The 22,514-nt window shown below is 42.7% G+C and overlaps 1 protein-coding gene across 3 annotated transcripts in view; it reads right to left on the minus strand.

Moving 5' to 3' along the window:
- Nucleotides 1–22,514, minus strand: part of slc25a21 (solute carrier family 25 member 21) — a 98,660-nt gene that overhangs the window by 6,450 nt on the left and 69,696 nt on the right. For all 3 annotated transcript variants that reach the window (XM_048974982.1, XM_048974981.1, XM_048974983.1), the window contains 5 exons: nt 17,035–17,118; nt 6,763–6,829; nt 5,962–6,021; nt 3,526–3,633; nt 2,439–2,603 (listed from right to left, as the gene is read on the minus strand). In XM_048974982.1, coding sequence (XP_048830939.1) covers nt 2,439–2,603; nt 3,526–3,633; nt 5,962–6,021; nt 6,763–6,829; nt 17,035–17,118 — 484 coding nt within the window. The remainder of the gene's footprint in view (nt 1–2,438; nt 2,604–3,525; nt 3,634–5,961; nt 6,022–6,762; nt 6,830–17,034; nt 17,119–22,514) is intronic.

Genomic DNA, 22,514 nt, shown 5'->3' on the forward strand with positions numbered 1-22,514 from the left:
GCAGTCATGCCTAACTGTTACCCCCCCCCCGCCACCGCAAAAAGAAATCAAAGTCTGCTTCCAGTTAGATCATTTAGGTTAATTTCATGCTCTGGATTATGCGTATTGACTAGCGTATGGTAACGTTTCCATTAATTAAAATTAACTTTTGTTTAGGAGTCGAGCTCCGCCGGATGTGAAATACAAACCTTTGAGGATATCATGGAGAACAAACGCAGCGATATTTAGTGTGACGGTAATTCTGCAAGCTGACTGATCCTTTCCCGCTGTCTCGGTGTACTTCCGCGTCAGGAGGAAAGGGGAGTCGCCCAGAGCTCATTTGTAGAAATAACACATTTCATGTCCGCTAAGCAACAAAGATGAGGGTCTGCAAGTTCCCTGGCAATAAATCTACAAGGTTTAGGAGAAATCAACCAGAACAGATGCTGCTGAGAAATCGATTTATAATACACACGACATGTTCCAAGGTTCTCAGACTTAATAAATACAGAACCTCATGAATACAGGTTGTCGCACTTCCGGGCCTTGAATAGTCCTATTAGCGGTGCTAGAAGATGTTGTATAGCTCTTGTTCCAATACTGCTTACAAATCAACCTGGGCGTGCAATAGAAGCCCAGCCTGGCCGGACTCCTCACCCTGACTGGACTCCTCAGCCTAACCGGACTCCTCAGCCTGGCCAGACTCCTCACCCTGACTGGACTCCTCAGCCTAACCGGACTCCTCAGCCTGGCCGGACTCCTCACCCTGACTGGACTCCTCAGCCTAACCGGACTCCTCACCCTAGCCGGACTCCTCAGCCTGGCCGGACTCCTCACCCTGACTGGACTCCTCAGCCTAACCGGACTCCTCAGCCTGGCCGGACTCCTCACCCTGACTGGACTCCTCAGCCTGGCCGGACTCCTCACCCTAACCGGACTCCTCAACCTAACCGGACTCCTCAACCTAATCAGACTCCTCAGCCTGGCTGGACTCCTCAGTTTAATCGGACTCCTCACCCTAACCGGCCTCCTCAGCCTGGCCGGACTCCTCAGCCTGGCCGGACTCCTCAGCCTGGCCGGACTCCTCAGCCTAACCGGACTCCTCAGCCTGGCCGGACTCCTCAGCCTGACCGGACTCCTCAGCCTGGCCGGACTCCTCAGCCTGGCCGGACTCCTCACCCTAACCGGACTTCGCACTGGAAAAAAGTGTCTGATAAATAAAAATTAATAAGTAAATGTTCTAAATTACTCAGAAAATACTCAAACTGTATTCTCTGATTCATTTCTGATAATTTCAGATATTTGTGCGTCACAATTCATTAATAGCATTATTCCATATAATAAAAAAAGGACATGCATTAATGTGCACATAAGCGTACACATAAAGGGTCATACGCATAAACAGCAATAACTACCAACCGGACCTTTTAAGTCTAACATACACACAACCCCATAGTTTCAGACTGTTATTCACAGAGACACAAGAAGCAGTTCGCCGATTATCGCCTGAAGGAGTCTGAAGTCAAATCCCACACCAAACCTTGCTGGGATGAAACAGGCAGATTAATCAAGCGTCCAGACTAAACTCTCAGAAGACACAGCAAACAATTCTGAGTGGGGGAGACGCACGCGTACATGTGTATGACATCAACATGGGGGCGTCGGATGTGCACAGGAAACACAGTGACTTCTCATTAATTCTAATTTAATTTGAAATATGAAACTGAAATATTAATTAAGGCTTCTATTTGGACTGCGTGAGGCACCCTTAAGGAAAAATCCTACAACCTAAATGGGGATATTGTTAAAGAATGAGGAAACTGGCGTAGATAGTGGAAATAAGTGCTTTCAAGTACGAAAACTCGTGACAACTGAAAAGAATGTGCATTTTATCGTAATGATAAAGAACGGCAAGCAGACACTCTTCGCATAATGGTTCCCAGCAGAGTGACAAGGTGGCCCTGTAAGTAGTTGCTACATTCAAGGAATCCCATCCTCATACTGCGCTTGTGCTGTGCAGGTTTCCTCCAGGTTCTCTCGTTTCCTGCCACAGTCCTTAGAGATGCACTTAGCCTGACTGGCATCTCTAAACTTAACCATAGTGCATGTTTATGTGCCTGGCAATGAACCGGCATTCCGTCCAACGTCAACCAAAACCTGGTGCCCTTGTGCCAGGAATAGGCTCCAGTACCCGCTGTGATTCTGTGCAGGATAAGCAGTTGGAATATGGATGGATTGATTATTGAACCAAATAATAATTAAATGTGTAGGAATTATCAAGGAGAGCGGGTAATGTAATATGACCTTCCCCAAATTCCCAGCATTAAATAAATGTGAATTGTGGCTACTGTAAATCCTTATGGATGGAGTCATCCATCCATCCATCCATCTATCCATCCATCCATCCATCCATCCATCCATCCATCACAGAAAATTGAATGTCCAGATGAACAGGGTACCTGGCTTGCAGGGATGGCGTCCTTAACATTGAAGTAGAAGCCAAAGTAGATCATATTGAAGACGCCATGACGACCCAAAGTGGACGTCAGCCCCTTGTTGAGTCCTTGCAGGCCGAATCCACCAGCATTGATGATGTTACGCGCCTGGGTGAAAGTTGAGGGTTGCTGTACAGGATGAAAGAGCAGAGAAGGTGAGAAAAAAAAATGCTGCCCCATCACATGACAAGCACACATTGTGTCATCCATATATGTCATGCGTCGTACAAAACAGTCATGCTGATGCACATGGAAACATGCAGCGTTTCTGTATACAACGTACAGTATTTATCAGGTCATTCTTTGTAACAGCAAATTACAAATTTACCAGCTTGCTTTCATTTATACATTGTTCACAGAAACACAGAATTGCCTAATTCAGGAAAAAATATTGCAAAAATATTGGTTTTTATAATAAGAATCATGACTTTTTTCAATGATGACAAAAAATATACTGAATATCATATTAAAAACATCCAGCGATTTTTAGTAAAACATTAATTTCAGATAGTAATACATAGAAACCCGAATTATAGCTCTAGAAGAGCTGTTCTGAGTTAAAACAATCATTGACAAGCATCATTGGGTGCTTTGTAATTAGTAACACCTTTCCAGTAACATAAAACACCAAAACCTTGCGTTTACTATCCCTTTGGGAGCCAATGACTACAACTGCAATTAATAGTAAATGAATGAGCCAGTCAGAAGATATGTGCAGATATGTTAAACATTACATGTCAATGGACAATGTTATGAAACCAATAAAACTGCAACATTTTTATAAAATAAAAGCAAGTGTCTGAAGACTAACTGTACATAGAAAAGTCAATAAAATAGTTTTATAGATAATTATATCAATGTTAAACCCCCCGCGACCCAGTAGGATAAGCGGTTTGGAAAATGGATGGATGGATGGATAATATATTACAATTCCATGTGTGCAACTATTAAAATACTTTTTTGTGTAATGATAACACAGAAGGTCAAAACTCTTACTTTCTGTATTTTATAAAGCTGTTACGAATGAGTTAACGTAGGATCATTTTCTCACCTCTTTGAAGGAGTCTCTGTTGGCCTGCAGACTGACCTTGACCACCTCAAAAGGATTGACCACCAAGGCCTCAGTCAGGCCTGACCCAAGCCCCGCCACTGACAATGCCTACAGGACAAACACGGCGTGACCGGCCAGGTCGCAGTTCCGAAAAGTGGGGAAATCATGGGAAACACAGAGAGGGAGCAGCTACCAAAGTCACTACGGAGCTTAGAAAAACAGGTTTTGTATAAATTGTTCCTGCTTAAAAAAAAAGAATAATTAAATAAAAAAGGAATTTAGTATGATTGTAAAAAATGTATTGTGGACAAACTGTGACGCTGGTATAAATAACAATGATAAATACTATCATTTTAGTTTTTATAAGCAAAATAAAAACCAGTAACTTAAGCTTTTAACACGATAAAAATGAACATTTTCCCAGTAGACTTTATGCACAGAAAACAAAGTGTTTTCTTCTTTGGGTCACACACACACACACACACACACACACACACACACCCATATATAGCCGTGTATGAGCACGATGAAACGACTCGTCCGTTTTGAGGAGTATTTTTCGAAAATCAGCACAGAAATGAATCAGCAACTTTCGCAATGCTGGGTTTTATGGCCGGACTTGCATGTGCAAACCACTTGCAACCAAGGCCAGTGCACAAAGACACATAACCTGGTCCAAAGGGAAGAAAACCTTAGACCCCTGAGCAATGGAAAAAGTAATTGGCCTGATGAGTCATCTTTCATTCTTCTCCCCGTGTTCATTTGGAGGAGAGCCAAAGAATGCCTTCACCCAGCGATGCCTGTTGGTATGGCCGGCCACCTTCTGCGAGCCATTAGGTCCGACGTTTGCTCTGCGTGATCATACAACGGCCAGGAAATACAAGGCCACTTTAGAAGACCAGGTGTACCTCAGGCTGCAAAGAGTCTTCATTTAATCATGATAACAAATTAGATCACATCAAATTACAACAAACAGACCACTAAACAAATTCAAGAGTGGTTTCATGAACACCGGGGGAGAGTGGAACACCGTTCATGACCTCCTCAGTCATAAGCTCTAAACATCATGGAACCTGAGTGGGAGGTTCTAGCGTGCAGAGTGTAAAAGCAGGTTTCCACGTCCTCCATTCCCCAACAGGAGGCATTTCTTCTTGACAAATGGCCAAATATGCCTCTATACACAGTTCATTACCTGAACAAACCATGTGCGGACTAAAGTTTACATCACAGTTACACTGCAGAACTACTGCAACCAGTCACTGATACACAGACGAGCTATAAAGGCAGGAGACTTTATATCACCCAGGGAATCTGGTTTCTGGAACAAAGCAGGATGAGCCCTGGAGATCCGGGCAGACAATGTATGACAGTGGGGTCCACGAGGCCCCATGGGTGGGTCAGTGCTTTCAAACCTGTACTTCTGGGTGAAAATTAGAAGAAGACTATTCTGCACAGCAAACATAAATAGCAAAATATGGGACAACAGTTCGAATGATTGACTTTCCTCACAACTTCGACCCTGTGAATGGTTATAAGAAATAATTGTATGGATGGATGGATGGATGGGTGAAAATACTGAAGCAACAATGTCTTGTGATGCCATCAGAGAAGGAAATCCAAAGAGTGATTCAAAGGCGGGCTGTTTTTTTTAACGGACAAAAGCAGAAGGGGGAGGGGTGATCCTGTGTGCAGTCAGGCTAAAGATTCAGATAAATCAGCAAAACAAAGGAAAAACAAGTAAAACCTGCATGTACTAATTTATGCAAACCTTATAAAATAAAGGTCTATTAAAACAAACAGGTGCAACACAAAACAAATGACATACAAATAAATTTCTTCCATTTTGAAGGCTTTCCAAGAAGCAGAAAGATTGGTTATGGGGTGGAGGACTATGTGCATTGACAGAAAACAATGCAACGAGAAACGTCAGTTAAATAAGCCACGTGACTTTTTGGGTGCCAATCCTTCTGCTGTGACCCAGAGGAATCATCTCTGAAATATGCTTCTCACTGTTTACACAGCTTTTTTTTTTTTTGATTCCCCAATAAGTGAAATCATTAATCAAACAGTGTTAAATTCTACAGAGAGTCCATAAATGTCAAGACATAAGAATTTTTTTACTGCTGTGTCTCTCTGGGGAGGGCAGGGCCAGAATGTGTCAGGTGACCAGAATGACGGATGGGACAGGTAAGCTCCACAATGCACGTTTTTTTACCCCTAGCTGTACAAACAGACTGGAGGTACAAACAGACTGGAATTTTAGCCATAGAGAGCAAATGTTACACTGCTAGTCAAACATACGATTGTCTTCACTGTTACCATAATAGTTTTAGATATATGGTATTTGGGATAGCTAATAAAGAGAAGCGAATAGACTTTAAGCTTTGCGGCGAACAGCACGGTAAACCACAGAACCAAGAGTTCAGTGAGACCCACCAGACCAGGAGACAATGATGTGAACCCCAGCAGCCTCTTATATTGCTCAAAGGTGAAGAACTGTGGAAAGAGAGAAAGACAGAAGAGCTGTCAATGAGCAGAAGGAACGTCAGCGCGTTACAATCTTTGCACTTTGGGCGAACAGACTAAAACAAACTCTTCTATCTGATCTGTAAAACTGGGATGAAATATCAATATCAGTGTGTCATATCTGTTAAACAGCCACACATATAAATGATGGTTTTATAAAGCTGCAACCACCTAATACCAATATTAAAGATGTGAATAATTTTGGTAAGGAAAACCTTAAAATATAAACGGATGAATGCTAAATGTATTACCCCCTTGTCCACAGCGCACATTAGAAAAACATAAACTATATACCTGTGATATTTTGCAGTTAATCCGGTGCATATTCTAAGATTAATATATTTCTCAATCGGCTCATTACCAAAATCGATATCAATATGTAAGTGATTTCTTTTGGTTCGATGTGCTTGATTTCCCGAGTGTCACTTCTCCATGCTAAATATTTAATGGTAACAGAGATGCTAATGGTGTTGCAGAGTGAGTCTGGAAATTGTTGTGTGTAAATACTGAACTTCAGTTCTCCCGGGCAAACAGAAGCCACTGGAAAACAGAATCGACTGCTATTGTGGTCCCTGTTTATTCCACAGTGCGGTGGTACTGCGGTTCTGAAACCTAGACCTAAACCACAAACAGCACAGGGACCTAAACCACAAGTCCACTCATGGCATGTGCCAGAGCCGAATACCGGAAAGGTTTCAAAATAGAAATCACCTTAACTGCTCTCTTTGGGGTCTCAGCGAGGATTGGGGGCAAAATTCCCTTGTAGAAACCATATAGCCTGTTGGACATAAAGTAATATTATAATATTACTGTATTGTACAATGTAACAGTTAGCAATTCGTGGGAAGGCAAATAGAAAAAAACATTCTGACATGTTTAAATAAAACTTTGCTTAGTAAATTTTAACTTAAAATAACAGATGTGGTTCACAACCGAAACCATTTTTTTCCCCTGAGAATTTAGCAAAGAAATGCAGGTTAAATCTACAGATCCCCTATCGAGATTCAAAGTTCTTTAAGCACAGAGCTACCTGCTGGCTCTGCTGTTAAAGGAAATGAATACTTCCTGATGAATTTCCCTCCAGAGGGAGAGACGGGGGAGAGCAACTTTTGCCTCGCTTGTCAACTGACCGGTACCATTTTATTTGTTATGGCATTTCTGTGTAAGCAGCTGGGTTTGAGCTTGCGACAGAAAACTGAAACAAACGAACGAACAAGAAAAACTTGTGACAAACTGCAAACATACTCCCTGTCCCCAGAGGAAAAAAACAAGTAACCTCAATTAAAAGGAGCAAAAAAGGAAAGTGTGGGACAAGTAAAGTGATTATTTATGCCTATGTGTGTGGGACACAGTCAGCAGGCTACAAAAATTATTATTGTGCAGATGACAAATGGCAGAAAGTGACGTTGATGTGTTTATGAAACGATCTCGCAAACAAATTATTTGTTTAATTTACGACATTCCTGAAAATTACACATACATACATATATTAAAAACAGTTTGTTTTTAAAAGTATAAACACTGAGGTGGGGGGGGGGTCATCAAAATCATAGGAATTATTACCTTATACAGTATATGAGTTACGTGGGTATTATTTTGACATACATTTTCTTGCCATATTACAGATTTTGACGTCAATATTCATATTGTGATAATACATTTATCAACCGTCTCGCTAAAAATGAAGACTTGCATTGTGTGAAGGGTGTGTCACATTATCAGAAAGATGATATTATCGACGGCGATGAGCCCAGTGCTGAATTCTGCTGGCTTCCAGTTACCACAGAAATCCCCACCTACTGTTCTTTGTCTGCACGTCCCGTAGATTCCATGGAACTGAAGTGTTGAGAAGTGAGACGTTCTTATCTTAAAGATTGTTTTAGGCCTGTCACACAAGAACTGGTAAAACAGGTCGTAACATTTAAACAGGCGCAACAAGCTGCACTTTTCAACGGCCTTCAAGCAGAAATGAGCCTTAAGAGCGAGGATATTTCGCCATTTTCTTCGCAAAGGCACGTCGCTCGGCTTTGCGCGTTCGCCGTCTTCCGCTCTGCACCACCCTGCTGAACGGTCCACAGTGCTGATCGGCAAAAAAAAATCGCAAGCGTGTGCAGCCCCGTCTTAGAAAACGATCAATCATACGATTAAAATCTTTGTTAGGACAAGTGCACTGAAGATGGATGGGGGATATAAAACAAGGAAAAAAAAAAAGCCTTAGTTGCATATGTGAACATCTCAGCTTCTACTTACTAAACAAAGTGTGGTGCACGTGGTCAACAGAAATGACATGGTGAAGCAGGTACCTAAAGGTGGCCCACAAGTCTCCACAAGTATCTGCTTCTGCCAGCGCTACTGTGAACTTAATCCCGCGCAAACGGAGGATGACGGTACTCTTGAAAGGGGGACTTTGTGAGTTGGCCGGCGGCACCTATTTATCAGAATTTAATCTGACGGCAATCCCGTGTCATACACTGCAGCCCCCAAGCAAGGCGAACAAGTCACTGTCGTTACCTCGGGGACAATCCGCTGTAAAGGTTCAGCCCACCAACAGTAGGATAATGGTTAAAGAAGGGGCTTAACTTTGACGATGCCATATCAACTGCCAATGAGACGCTAATATGGGAAAAAACAACACTGCATGTAATAGAAAAAGAAATGTTTTCATTTAACAGCTCACTGTATCTATTATTTAAATGATTAGTGGTGGCTGACAGCTTGGATACAGCAGAATTGACCAGAATTATACATTCAGTGTTTCTGTAAACTATATAAAGAGTCAGGAAAAGGGAATCTGATGGTATCAGAGCGGCAATTCAGCAACCTGATACAAACATCGCTGCTTCAGCAGATGGGTAATGCAGCAGGAACGGACTTTCAAAGCACATGGGTCCCGCTGAGAGCCAAGCAACAATAGCAGAGTGAGGCCTGACCAGTGCCAGTGAACGTCAAACACGCTGAACTGGAGACGACCTTCCTGGATGCAGTGGTTTGACGAGAGAGATTATTGCGTGAGAAAGAAAACAAAGCAAATGTTTTCTTAGAATGAAACTGGAAGGAAAGGTATACTTGACGCAAATGTATGAATGCAAATTCACACTAATATAACAATAAGTGAATGAGGTTAGGGAGATCTCAGCCTTAATAAGTTGGTCAATGCTTTGTGTGTGCTGTTGGACTATGGAGCAGCTTGGAAATTTACTACTACATACACTTCTTAAAATTTCAAGCGTCTAAACCTTTTGTGCTATTTGTACAGCTGGGCTGAGCTAACAGGTAGTGTAGCGGTTGTCAGTGTATGTCCCAAATGGGGCCTTGTCATGCCCTAAAGCAAGGTACTTCACCTGAATTGCTCCAGTAATACATACAGCTGTACAAACGTGTAATTATAAGCCACTTTGGATAAAAACAATCAACAGAGCAACTAATTTAAAAGGCACTGACAATTCTCCTTGCTCAGATTTGAATTCTGAATCCCATATCTGTCTCCTCAATCACTACATAATCTACAGACCAATGTACCGATTTAACCTCTCTAACATTTAGAATGCAGTACTAGAATGCTATTATCATCTTATGGTCTTATGATACGCTTGAGAGAAAGGCATCTTCACTGATTTCTCTCCATACATAGAAGCCTTGGGTGGGTTTCCTTCTTAATTAATGCTACGTCGTTCGTAGGTTAACATAGTTAAAAGACAGAACTTAGTGTCAAAAGACTGACGTAGCGTTAAGAAGGCTTTGGGAAACTCACCCCTGAACATTAACACCTTACCACTGAATTCATTGATTATATAGCAAATATTCACAATGAAATACTCACATTCACGTAGCTATTACTCATAAAACCACACTGCATGCTCTGAATTTTTTTTTTTGCATTATTTTGAGGATGGTTGAGCAGAATGAATTTTGTATTGATGTTGAACACATGCATGTAGATAGAGCACACAGTGTGGCGTGAGTTCTGTTATTAACCCCTAATGCTCTATTGTGGAAACACATCTCAGAAGTCACTGGAGATGCTCTTCTCTGATTACAGCCAGGGGTAAACAGTATTGTTTTTGGGAAAATCATTTGGTGACACTTAGGCCAGGCAGATACATTCATGCACTGCTTAACTGGACCTGCAGCAGTATGATCTTATGACCTAAAGCTCATTACAAAAACCAAAAAGTGCTATCTAAGGCTTACAAAGTAAAAATTGTAGACATTGTTGTTAGGTGGAGGATTCCAAGATGAACCTACAATGAAGAGGTGAAGCTGGAAGCGGCAGGGTTACTGCTAAAGGATGGAAGCTCTTCATGCAAATTCACTGCACAGACTTCCTGGGCGTGGCTGCGAAAGGAGTCATCAGGTGCAAAAATACACCTTAAATTTGTTACAGACTCATTTGAGGTAACCCAGGTCAATTTGAATGTGCTTTATTTGAATCCAACCCTGATTTGATTTTAAATGTAAAGTACACAGCGACCCCCGCAACTTTTCTAAGCAAATCTCTGTCTCTGATTGGAAGCTCCTGTAGATGCAGCTGGACGGAGGTCCCACGTCTCCTCCTTAGATTGGCTAATTTGTCTCTGATTTTCCTAAAACGATATATTTTTTGGTCCCATTATCTTAGTTCAAATGCATTTGATACCATGTTACAGATTAGCCCCGGAAATCTGAAAGCAGCACATTAGGTATTAAGTTACATTTTGCTAGATAAGATATATGCGACTTATGAAACTCAAATATAAGTTCAGGACAGATGTTGTACTTTATGGTCTTCTCTTAAGTAGTATAAGACCATAAATATATAGAACCATATTGTATACTTGCTAAATAAATGCCACAAATTTAGATGCTGTGGACAAACACATGGAATAACTGTATTACTTGAGTTCCCCCAAAGGAAGCTCAGAAATTAATTTCTTTATTACTTAGGCTTATAAAATATGCAGGGCTATCTCTACATTACATGTAACCATGTAAGAAACTCGATAAATGGGGAATATCTCATTAAACGTTAAAAAAGGAGGAGGGCCACCAGTTCTGCTCAGTCTTTCCTAATTTCTTGAAATTACATAAACACAGAGAAGCTGGATCTGCTGTCACTGTTACAGACATAATCTCTCCATCCCCAGAAATACAGTGATGCTTTGCTTGATGTCCTTCCGCACAAGATCTGTCACCCCATATGGTTACAATAAAGTTTTAAAAAATCCTGGCTGGCTAACGGAATGCAGCAGTGGTAAGTACATGGTATATACAAAGTCGCAGCACTGCCAGCCGTCTAGTGCTACAGTGTTACATATCAAACCTGTAATACCCATAATACTTAGCGATAATGAGCATCTATGTTACACGTTTACATATTTATTTTACAGTACTTTTGTCGTTATTTCCATGTATACTCTTTCTGTTATACAAAGTATCTTGGCTATTTAGGCAGTAAAGGTATAATGAACTTGCAGTATACCATACAGATATGTACACAGCATATATAACAGAACATAACCTGGATATTAAGTTCTGTACCTTTAGGCCTTCAAACTCCTAAAAAGTATCCAGCACTTACATACACGGTGCATCCAAGACCCAACTTTGCCATCTACACAATTCTGCTTAAAGACCCAGCTTTGGATACACCTTTTAATGTACACTCATTAGACTATTTTTTTGGAACATTGAGAGAATAGCTTGTCGTTCGCTTTGGTCTGATGAATAAAAGTGAAATGACTGAACAGCGATGAAATTGCATGTTTTTTTGTATCTATGCAGAGAGGCTGCAAGAGCGGGTTCAGGACAGTTCCTGAGGCACTTAATCCCCATTAGCCAACAAGACAGGCATGTAGGGTGAGATGCCAGTTAGCCTGGGAACAATATGCAAGGAGATGCTGACCTTGGCTCCAGAGCTCGGTCAGTTTTCCCATGTAGCTTCTGTGTTTAAACTGAAATCCAGCCATCGGCAGCAGGAAAAAACCTCAATTGATATGAGCATTCAACATGCCAGCAAAGGACAGAGAGATACACACCACAGTCGCATCTATATGTCATCTTCACATGCTCCAAACTGCGACATCACTGACCTCAGCTATAGAAGCATTTCCTCCTCATTTCCAATTTTCTACCACCGCTGCAAGCATTTTTATTAGCATTATCAGTGCTTAGCTGGACAGCTAAAGGAAAACCAAAAAATCATCCACCTATCCGATGAATCGCATTAGCATGAAATCAGACAGCTGCACCAGCCGGCCCCTGCAGCTGAATTATATATGGTCATGTTTTCATTTATTTTCCCCATTTGGTGAATTCCCACTGCAAGACAGTATATCAAGTTTCCCACCAAGTAGCTCAGAAGAAGCACATCAGCCCACGTTTAGCCGCAGCCAAGAAGGAAGTTTATCATTTGTAATAATTTCACAATAGTCAGTCCTACCACTAGCTGCAGAACTTCTGCTGAAGTGGTTCAGCCTGGAGGTAACTACTGGATTCTAGGGAATGATTATACCCATCGCAAAAAAATACTATCGTGATAACCGCTAAAAAAAAAAAAAACACCTATTGTTTCCGTTTGGGGATGACAGAGCGGGATTATTTATTTACTGCTCACACCTTTTCAGAAAGATTTATATCATCACATGAGATACTGGAAACGGGGAAGAGGGAAAAAAAATCCTTTTCAGGCACCAAACAATGACAATTTAATTATTTAATACTTGAGTTAGTAGTAGTTTTAACAGTGTTAAGGAAAAATATAACAGATTTGTATTTTTCTCATTTGAAATGTGACACGCGACTAACTCTGATATCTACACAAAAGTAGAGCTATGATGGTGAAGCTGAAAAGAAAATGCGGGAGTCTACAGAACTAGAGAAAGGTAAGAAGAAGCGGAGGGCTCTCTGGGGCAGGACCCCCATCCAATGCCGCGGAAACCCCCCCATGGCTCAGGGCCCCCTGCAGAAGGGCCGAGGAATGGTGCAGTCGATAAGGAAAAGGAACAGCAGAAGATGTACTCTTTCACGGATGAGTCAGCGGTAGCCATCCCGGAAAGCTGGATGAACTGCGGGTAAAAGCATGAGATTCAGGCGAGTGGGAGGTTCTGCCAGTCCTGCTAGGCCTGCAGTACCACAGCCTTTTTCTCTTTTTAATGCAACCTAGAGTGTTACTTTACATAACCATGTACGTATTGAAATAGCCCAGAGTAAAGGGTCTTTCAGTACAGCACGACCTGTCCAGGGAATCGCACGCTTAATCACTACGCTATGGGATTTATCACGTGATCAAAGAACAGTGGAACTGACAGGAAAGATTTCTGGTACGAAAGACTGCCCTGACACACTTCTTCCCCACAAAATGTGTTGTGACATCTAGAATAAGCAATAATTTGGTAACAACAACTTCTAATTGTGTTGATTTAGTTGTGAGTCAGGTACTTTATAGCTATAAGAAACAGAAATATTTACCTGGCTTGAAAGAAAGCAGAATAATTTTTAAAACAAAAAAAGGTTCCATGCACTTCAGTTCCCATGAATGGGCTGGGAATTTACATTAAGAGATTGTTTTGATAAGCAGCAGGTTTATCTGCGATGACAGCAGAAAGCTGTGCAATGCCCAGACAAACACACACACACACACACACACACACACACACACACACACATATATACACAGACAGGTTTGTAATTATATCTTTGTTGGGACTATTCAATTCTGTGGGGAAAACTCTAATCCCAGCATGGCGACTGTAACCCTTAACCATAAGTAACCAAACGAAATACAAGACATTTGGCATTTTTCGTTTTTTGATCGCAGTCACAGATCTTTGAGGGGACTGGAAAAATGGTCCCCACGGCGTCAACATGAAAGGTTTTTATCACATTGTGGGGGACATTTGGTCCCCACAATGTAATATAAACATAATCCACACACACTCATAGGCAGTCTTTGAGGCAACTTGAGCCACACCAAGACTAACACAGAATAAAGAACCAAAAAGATGGATTTCAGGTAGTTCTCATCTCCCATGTACTCCGCAGAACAAAGAGCTATGGGTGCGTGAGTATTCTCCTTATTCTAATACCATACATTTGTTGCATGCCATCTATTTATTACGTGCACGAGTGAGCACACTGAGGCACGCGGAGGATCAGACAAAGTGGAGAGTATAATATTATCTCAACGAAGATATAATTAATCTTGTCATTTTGCTGAGGCAGTGGCACAATGGAGTCAGTGAACAGGAAAAGAAAATTAGTAAAAAGACAAAAAAGACCTTGGTTTGTTTTTATGAAATCATTTTCAGATAAAGTACATTCAGACTTGACATTTATAATCTGTTTACCTAACTGTTGCCCTCAGCTGCCTATTTGATCTTGTTTAACTACACTCACAAGACTCCTGTTAACACATGAAACAAGTCTTCCTTGATCTGCTGAAACTCAGGCCAACAGGAGCAACAAACAGGTGTGTGTGTTCTGTGTAGAAGTTACCCAAGAGAAGGACTTTCAAGAAGCTCAGCTGGGTGGCATTTCTTCACTGGGAAAGATCATATAATTATTTTTACTTAACTACCCTTACACAGTCTGTAGCCATTCTCTAGGAAAAATACCCAACAATGCTCTTTGTACTGTAGTTAATACCAGGGAAGATTGATTTGAGATTTGCTAAGGGTGAGTGGCTGGGGTAGGCAGAGAAATGATAGCTATCTGTCCTTTGAAGATGAACTCCAGGAGGGCGCAGCTTACATTTAGACAAACTTCTGCTGAGATATTTTCAGTAAAGCTGTTGAGAGCAAGGAAAACATAGGAGAACATCAGGGAAGGGGCAAGCGGGGAGAGGGTAAATGGGATCGGAATTCCACGTTGCCACCATTGTCCTGCAAGCGGCTGGCCCCCCTTCTCGCACCAAGGCTCAGGGCCCTGGTTGAGGAACCTGCCTATAATTTTCCTTATTGTTAAGTAGGGGTGGGATTAAGAGAAGACCATAGGCCGTGGCAGATCACTCTGCCAGATTCAATCCATGATGATGTAATACCTTACACCGCATTATATATAACCAGGGTTGTTACTGATTTTCCTTTGCAGAGGGAGCTCTCACTTAACTGGGCTTAGATGGAACAGCAAGCTCTAGTAACAGCTCAATAAAATGGCTCTTACGTCACCGTTAAATATAGGAGCAGAAGTGATTATTATTACTCAGGCATTTATATATATATATATATATATATATATATATATATATATATATATATATATATAAGTGGCATATATTTAGTGGGAGCTAAATAAAAACTGAGCTCCTGGCAACATGGAAGAAGGTGAACAAAAAGCAAAGGGGATGTAAACTGAGAGGAGGAAAGGTGCAGGTTCTCAGCTGTCACTCTTCATTTCGGTCACATACACATGCAGCTCAGCTCCTTGCATCCAGGTCTGCATTGTCTGGGTTTTTCCATCGGATGTAGAATCGACACTGTGGAACTGCAAGCATTTAATCCACTTCCTTTGACACTCAATTGATCTATAATTCTTGGAGCCGTGTGTCTCGCCTCATGGGGCGTGAACACATACCCCAATGCGGGACGCAAACCCAGCAGGAGTGTGGGTGTTTCTCCAGAGGAACGGCATAGGGGTGCAAATACCTGACCTGTACTTTTCATGACGCAGAGGGAAAACACAAGCAAGGAGGACTGTAGGATGCTGCCAAGGTCACCGGGGGGAGAATGACAGGGCCCCCCGATTTCAGCAAATAGCAGTACAAGCCCCCCCCCCCCTTGATAGTTCACATACAACGCAACACACACAGCTGATATAATTATATGCATACTATTCACATGCGCGTTTCATTCACCCATTCTAACTTATAAGCACTTCACAAAGTACTGGAATATCGTTCTCATGGAGAACACGGAGAAAACAGCTCACAGAAAGCTTTGACTTACTGCACACTAATTACGAGTGATTACTGGTGTTTAAAACACTGTCGACAGTGTCATAAATAAGGAAAAATGGGGAAAAATAAAAGTGTATAAAATATATATATATATTTTTTTAAAGTAGTGTTTTGGCAGGAGGCACCACTGTCCTGCACTGCTGTGACAGCATGCTTCAGCATGGTTCCACATGGTTCAGCACGGTTCTACATGGTTCCGCACAGTTCAGCACGATTCCTTCATGTGAATACATAATGCATGTGCTTGCTTGGGCTTGCTCTGTGCAGTCAGGTTGTTTTTCCGAAAACCCCACGTTCTTCAGATGCACTGGTGACTCTATGCTATCAGTGGCATATAACAGTATGTGAGCTCTCTAGAATTTCCCATAGATGTTCTTCCTTGTTCCCTCTGGATGAGACCAACCCTACCTGAACAAGCAGTAATGGATAACCTCTGCAAGTCTGATGTCACTCTGTTCCCTGAATGGTCCTAATGATGCACTTTCTGGTCATCAAATACCTGTCTTATTAGGTTTCTGCCTTGTTTGGAAGATGTGTAGCTCTTGTTTATAATTGTTACACTGGGCATTCGCTGGAAGCTCGGCCTCCATGCCAACTCATGCCGAGTCGACTCTACGACATTAGGTATGTTTGTAATCTGCCATTTGCCATAATCTGCCATTTGCTTTACTTGTGAATTGTGGAAATAGCATCTGCTAAACAAATTTAAACATATTAAATGAAACGTATGCCAACTTAACTATTATACTTAACACTCCACATAAATTTCTTTTTTATAAGGAAGAGTTTTCATTCCAGTCCTATACGAAATACAAAATACAATCCTAAACAAGCCTCAGGTTCCTCTTTGCTCTGGCATGAGCACGCGCTCTTCCCAGTGGGCTCGCTGTGTTCTGCACAGCCCCAGTCTGGCTCTCATTCTCCCCCTCTAGCACGGGTTTTCAGACGCCCCCTGGGGTCCTGTAGAACACGTGTCGAAACCATAAGGAACCTGTCGAGATGAGGATGAGGGATGGCGGCGCGTTCTGGGGAAGGCGAGGAGGACGGCATACCCCTCGCTGCGAAATATGGTCCTGAAGCAGTCTCCTAGGCTCTTGTAGCTGTGGGGGTCACTGGCTCCTCTTTGAATCTGAAATCTGTGAGAAAATAAATAATAGTAAGAGATTGGCAGGGAGCGGGTTCTACTGAGCATGTGCAAACCTTATGTCTGTGCTCTTAAGCAGAAAGCAGACTATAGAATGTAGAATGTGGTGCACTGCAAGCAGATCATGAGATCCTATTCACCTGTATTATACACCTTATTTCAACAACTCTTTAAACAAACATCTTAGCTCATAGGCATTGCAGAATGTGGTAAAGCTAGAATTGATTAAGAGAATTATTTCTATTTAATCTGCTTCAGCAGCACAATCCTTGGCGCTTGTACATACCATAACCAAACTGATGATCTTGTAACGCACATTCACTGCCATTTACCGAGTACGTTTTTTCGCTTTAATAGTCATTACATCCACGACATTATATCCAGGATATTGCACCTACTCTATGCACATATTTCCTTCTTCCCCTTGCTCATTACAAAAATTACAGCATCCTTTCATCGCAAAATTAACCATCTCTCCTAGTCACTGTATGTGCGGTTCACACCCAAAGACGGCTTTCTCTGTAAAGGTCGTGCAGCTTGGCTTAAACATCAGAAAGCGTAACATTCAGTTTCTATGTTTTTACACAGGGAGATGCTTCTGTTCCTGGAAATAAACCATACCTTCCCTTCTCTTTCGTGTTGCCTAATTTATGCAAAAAAACCTTTCCCATTTTGTTAAAACATTTGCTCTATCCCCTCCGTCCCTTGTCTGTCTTTAATGTCTCTTTAATGAAGACACCCAATAGGACTCTCCTCTGAGTGTTCGGTCCATATGATGTCAATTACGGCTCTGTACTCAGCAGAGCGACCACAAAGAACGCGCCTGCGAAGCCCCACCTCCTATTTTTTTTTTTACGGGAGGCTCCGCCATGCAACCCCCTTCAAGGAGAAGAGCTCAAACATTTACTTAACCCACTGTAGCCAATTAGCTGCCCCTTTTAACAGCTGGGTTTTGCAGCAAGCCAGTTTTGGTCGGCGGACATAATAGTAACAGCCCTACAGTTCTGTGTAAATTTTTACTGGCATACGATAGTTGTGGGGGGGGGGGGGACCTCAGGTAGTGGCATGGGTGCTGTGACGTGCCACGCTGCCCAGCTATGTCCAAAGTGCACTAGCACTGGTGCTGAGGAAGGACTAGTACATTCCTGCAGTTATTTACAGGTAAATCTCTAAAGCAGGATATGATGACTCTTAGTGGTCAGGTGACCAAACATTGTAGGATCTCAAATAGGAATAAAAGGAAAAAAAAAAGCTGTATGAAAAGTAAACAACAGAAACCTGGAATTCAATGCTGAGAAGAAGCATCAGCTTTGGAGTGGATGGTGCATCATTGCAGCAGACAACATGCCAACGATTCATTCAATCAGTACTTATGAGCGAGAGTGACTTTGGATTCGAAAGCGAGAGGATTCATCACACGTGGCTTTAACTGACGGGCCAAGAGGTCAGTGCAGTGGTCCAGCCAAATGCCTGTTAGGAGTATAAAGTGCTTGGGCCACATCCAGTGAAGGTGAACCACCTCTCACATCACGCTGTTCCCTGAAATGCAGTTTTGCAGATTCCCAAATAGCTTGTAACCAGTGCCACAAAACATTTAAAATGGTGTCATAAATGGACGGCCGATGCATATTTAAAAAAAAAAGGAAAAAGGGGGGGGGGGGGGGACCAGATGGGGGGGGGGGGGGGGGGGGGATGAAGTTCCAGAAGATTTAAGACCGTTGGGGCTTGTAAACAAATTTAAATCTACCTTAATTGAAGGCACATGACTCTGGGGTCAAGGACTGAACTGGATTGTGTGTCCTCTGCACTCCCAGCTTTCGCTCTCACCTGACCTGTCCCTACACTCCAACTAGCCCTGAGAGAGCAGGCCGGCTGGGCCGCAGTGCCCTTTGCAGCCTCTGACTCTGTGCCTGACCTCAGGGTCAGCTCATTTCCTTGTGTCCCTTTCCTACCCTGCCGTAAACCCGGAGGCCGACCCCAGAACACAGGGGGAGATAATGGGAAGGACCCAAGGAACCAGAGACTATGGAGAGGTACCGGCCCATTAGTGGATCCCTATCACAGTCCACACCAGAATCAAGTAGGCGAGTGAGAAAAACACTAACGTGATCCCACATTAATCCAATTCAAAGTCAAATGTAACTGATTTGCGCAATAAAAGCTCAAGGAAATGGAACTGTGGGTATCTAGAAGGGCTTCTCCTCTCTCAAGGGCCTTCATCAAGGGGAGATAAACCACTAGCCGTCCAAAAGCCAATGAAACCCTCGACTCAAGCTTTACAGCATGGACAGCGGGACCGGATTACCAGATGTGGGGTGAGGTAGAGGGCATGCTGGGACTTCTGTTAGCGAGATGGGCGTTTGGGGCACATAACCTTGGAACGCTCCCAATAAAAGGCCTGATTCAAACCGTCCCCAGAGCGCCCAAAATGAGCACACAGCCACAGCCACAGCCACTTCTTGGCCTATTACAGAGCCCGGTGAGTGTTTTAAAGTGCTCCAAGCACCAGGTCTTTGCACCCTTGCGGACCCCAAAAGCAATGGGGGTTTGACTTGGGCCAGTGAGAGGGGCTATACCTTAGAGGGCACACCAATGAGGGAAGCTAAGTAATGACGACGTTTTAAAAAAAAATGGACAAGAGCAGGGGTTTCTGGGTTGATCAAAAGGCTTACTTTGATGGTCCTGTTTTAAAGGGCTGCCCATTTTAACAGGTTCTCATAATTTTCCTTGTTATATAATATGTATTGCCCGGCCACTGGATTGTTGCAGCACTTCTCCAGCACAAAATACATTCCTCCCAGTGCTTAATTTGTTTAATCTACACATCCCATTCATTCATTCATTCATTCATTCGTTCGTTTTTATTAAGCTATAGACGCAACGCATCGATTCAGCTGTGAATCATGTCTGACATGCACCAAATGTACCAAACAAACACAGGTGTCTTCCTTCCCCTCACTAAACGAAACCACTCAGCAGCAGCTTAACACATAATACCAACTAATATAAGTCAGTATACAAGTTCAAAGATGCTGGACATATCAGCCCCACCACAACTTCCCCAAGAATGAGACCCATTTTATAGCAGTCTGCACTTTAGTGCTGCCAGCAGCCTCTCACACAGTGGATAAGAAAATCCAGAGGGCAGCATTAAAACAAAATCATTTTTTTACTGCCTCACAGTTACTTTTAATGAGCAGGATCATAAAGATGGCAGAAATCTGTTGCATTGGTACAGAGACAGAACCTGTAGGTAGGAGCCCTCTAACCTAACTGATCCAATATGGCAGACAGAGCAACTAATCACACTCAGAACAGGGCTACTAATCATTCTCAGAGCACTGAAGGCAATAAGGAAATGCTTCCCTGGGGTATCAGACTCTATGGAGAGTGCCATAAAGTACCTCAGAATGAACTTTACTGTCTGGTAGCAGTCTCATGGAAGAATAAAGCATACCTAAGGTGCATTTATTCACCATTATGTACGCCCTGCATAAAGCTGGAACCATCTCAATTTTACAAAAAAGAAACCTCATTCATCGTACCTCTCAAAGACTCTTAGTAGAGCAAGACAGTCTCATAGCCACCTGCTTTTTTGACAGTAGCAAACATGTCCATAATCCCAGTAGTCATGTGGGTGAGCACTTAGCACTGGGAAGACTGGGGAGAAGAAGAAACAATGATGTTTGCAGGTAGATCTCAGCTATATGTACTCATCAGCAGTAAGTAATGATGATATCGACGCATAACCTGACCTGCGTCTTGTTCTGTTTAATCAATCGTGTCCTTTCACATTAGCAGTATTCTGACAAAGACTGTTTTCAAAAATGTGCCGCGCCGATGAAAGTAGCCCAAGAAAAACGATGATTTGCTTTTGATTCATGACCATACCTCAAATGCCAAGTTTGAAACTTCACAGATTCATAAATTTCAAAAAGCACTTTTTGTGCATCCAGTTATATTCAATCGTCATTGTGATAACCTGGTAGGAAGCTTAACAAGTTCTGACTTGCATTTTACCTTACCCCCCCACCATTTGGAAATTCCTTTTATTTTTGCACATCGACGACTGATCTCCCCCTTTCAGACAGACGGCCTCTGAGCTTCTGACGGAAGGGGTCAGGAGAGAAAGCCAATAAAGTGTCACGTTTAAAGCGGGGAGATAAAGGAGGAGGGGGGCGGATGAGCAAGGTGGAGTCCGGAGACAGGAAGGTGATAAAGTTTGAGCAGTTATGGCACGGCAGGCCGCAGGACCTGGGACTGCGCACGGGCAGCTAGGGTTTCATGGGCACCACAGGCCGCCGATGCTTTCAGGTCCACACCGGCACTGCACTGGTATGCAGGCAGGAGAGTAAACATGGTCATTATTTCAGACCCCGCCCCCCCCCACCGACCAGCTTGACAGATACAAACGACTTTCCTTTGAAACCCCCGGTTAGCCCATGTCCAAAAAGCAGCAGTCGGGTGGTTAACACAAGCTAACATGAAGCTGAGAATCATTAAGAGAGTTTTATTCAAAACAACCAGCTTTAACGGACGGGATTATATAGGTAATTCGCTATGTAACCCTGAATGTATTAGAACAGTGTGTCCCAATCCAGTCCTCGGGACCCACAGACAGTTCACATTTTTACTCCTACCAGGAGCTGGGGGGGGAGCAAAAATGTGCACTGTCTGTGGGTTGCCGAGAACCGGATTGGGGCACACTACATTAGAATTATGTTGCAAATATCACAAATTAAGGATCACAAAAAGAAAGAGACCAGAAGAACTGAAGAGTCACTCTGACTTAAAATAGACTCATTTCTGTAAAAACAAGTGCGAATTTTGTAAGTTATGAATTGAAAGGTCTCATATTTAGTATGAGTGCAGTAAAGGCAAGAACAAAGACATCAATATTAGATTCCTATTAAGAAAACCATCCTTATAGACTACAAGAGAACTGTGACAGAATTAACGCAGCGAGGAGGAGAATGTTCTCCGCACACTGACGGTGCGGCAGGGCAGAGCTGAGGAGAGTATGGGGAGACTTTGATGTGAGGAAATGCTACGAGGTCAGCAAGACGTCTCTGCCGACAGCGGGCGATAGCCCCGTGAAGCACCGACAGGCCGGAGAGTCCGGGAAATGGAAGACTTGCCACACTTGATTATCCCTTGTCTCTCACAGTTTCTGTTTGGCAAGGAGAAACACCTTAAAATGGGTGAAAATGTCAAAACCGGGAACAAGGCATTCAACAGACAGGAAAAACAAATGAGCTTTCATCAGGGCTCTTTATGGCTTCGCTAAAACGGACCATTGCAGCTCCCTGGGATGGTTTTAAACGCTTCCCCTGGGTTTGAAACATAACGCGGCCCGATTCCATGACACCTCCTACCATCTGACCCGTT

This window comes from Brienomyrus brachyistius, chromosome 14 (assembly GCF_023856365.1).
Source record: "Brienomyrus brachyistius isolate T26 chromosome 14, BBRACH_0.4, whole genome shotgun sequence".
In the NCBI taxonomy this organism is placed as follows: Eukaryota; Metazoa; Chordata; class Actinopteri; order Osteoglossiformes; family Mormyridae; genus Brienomyrus; species Brienomyrus brachyistius.